The sequence below is a fragment of the Gavialis gangeticus genome, unplaced genomic scaffold, assembly GCF_001723915.1.
Source record: "Gavialis gangeticus isolate Ggan-Ray unplaced genomic scaffold, GavGan_comp1, whole genome shotgun sequence".
Lineage (NCBI taxonomy): Eukaryota > Metazoa > Chordata > Crocodylia > Gavialidae > Gavialis > Gavialis gangeticus.
The window spans coordinates 16,028,255-16,029,516 of record NW_017729000.1 but is presented as its reverse complement, the minus strand read 5'-3'; the positions used below and the strand labels follow the sequence as shown (position 1 = coordinate 16,029,516).

General features: G+C 40.8%; 1 protein-coding gene and 1 long non-coding RNA gene across 2 annotated transcripts in view; one reads left to right on the top strand and one right to left on the bottom strand.

Annotated features, from left to right (window-relative positions):
- LOC109289981 overlaps nucleotides 1–848 on the top strand; it is an 8,818-nt gene extending 7,970 nt beyond the window's left edge. Inside the window, exon 3 of the long non-coding RNA XR_002095475.1 lies at nucleotides 759–848. This is a non-coding gene — a long non-coding RNA (uncharacterized LOC109289981). The remainder of the gene's footprint in view (nucleotides 1–758) is intronic.
- Nucleotides 24–1,262, bottom strand: part of GDF9 (growth differentiation factor 9) — a 3,739-nt gene continuing 2,500 nt past the window's right edge. Inside the window, exon 2 of the mRNA XM_019506344.1 lies at nucleotides 24–1,034. Coding sequence (XP_019361889.1) covers nucleotides 94–1,034 — 941 coding nt within the window. The 3' untranslated portion in view covers nucleotides 24–93. The remainder of the gene's footprint in view (nucleotides 1,035–1,262) is intronic.

Here is a 1,262-nt window from a genome sequence, read left to right as displayed (position 1 = left end):
GTTTTGATGTTTAGTTGGTCTGGTCTATAAATTGCTTTTAGTACTACAAAAAATATCCCTGAAAGTGTGCCACAGTACTGTGGGATTTACCCATTACCGGCAAGTACATTTAGTAGCTATCATGTCTTCATATTCTTTGTAGGCTATAGAACCATCAGGCTCTATTGTCAAGACACTCAGTGGACTATATTCTGCAGGGATGCAAGAGGGTTTTGGAACAGATGAGTCCAGTTTCTCATATATGATGTTCTGTACCATTGTATGGACTGGAGATCCATAACGATGTCCAACCACCCTTGGACAGTCACCTTTGCAGTACTGAGGGCTGTATCGATGTGGTGCAATTATCCATTTGTCCCACTTTAGTTGGCTAAAGCTTAGACGGAAGTTGTGAAGCTCACATTCATTTTGAGGGAAAAGGAACTGTTTGAAGTATTCACTCATATTATAGGCCAGGCTCTCTTTTACATCATCTCTTCGGTGGCGGGATGCTCTTTTACCTTCTGTATCGTCTCTGCCTGCATCTTCTGCAGGATCAGCCAGTGGACTGTTTCTCGGTCTGGACCACACTGGGTTTCTCTTCTGAAATCTAAGCACATTCCACCGATGATAAGCTTGTTTGCTGGTATCATTTAGATATAAAATAAGAGAAGGGAGAACCAATGCTGTATTAAAGGAACCTTCCTGTTTAAAGTTCTGGTGTTGATCATCTTTCAGACAAGTGAAATTTACAGCCATATGAACATTTCTTTTGTTAGTGGTAATCAGTGGCTGAAGAAAGGAGGTCACATCAATTTCAACCCACTTGCGCCTTGTAAGTTCAAATCGCAGATTAAAAGTTATCGACTGTGGAACACTGGGACACACTTGGCTAGAAGGATCATTCTCCTTAACAACCAGGTGGCACATGCATGTAATTGGAAAAGAGGAGGAAACCGATCTGTCAAAGGAGTAGAGCAAAACTGACTTGAGTAAGTGCTCTAGAGCAGTAACACGATCCAGGTTGAAAAGCAGATCCACTGAGTGAAGGTCTCCTGCAAAAAGAAAGAGTCTGTAGAGATTCAAAAGGTCTATGGTATAAGTGATAATGAGCACTGATATGAATAAAGATGGACTGTTCCTCGATTATGCTTACATCAGTGATGTTTCTGTATTAAAGGAAGGCAAATGCCATTATGTAAAATATGTCCATTAAAACACACAGGTTAAGGGAGAGTTTGCTGCCAGTTTTGCACCTATGGCACAGGGAAAAAAAAAAAAAA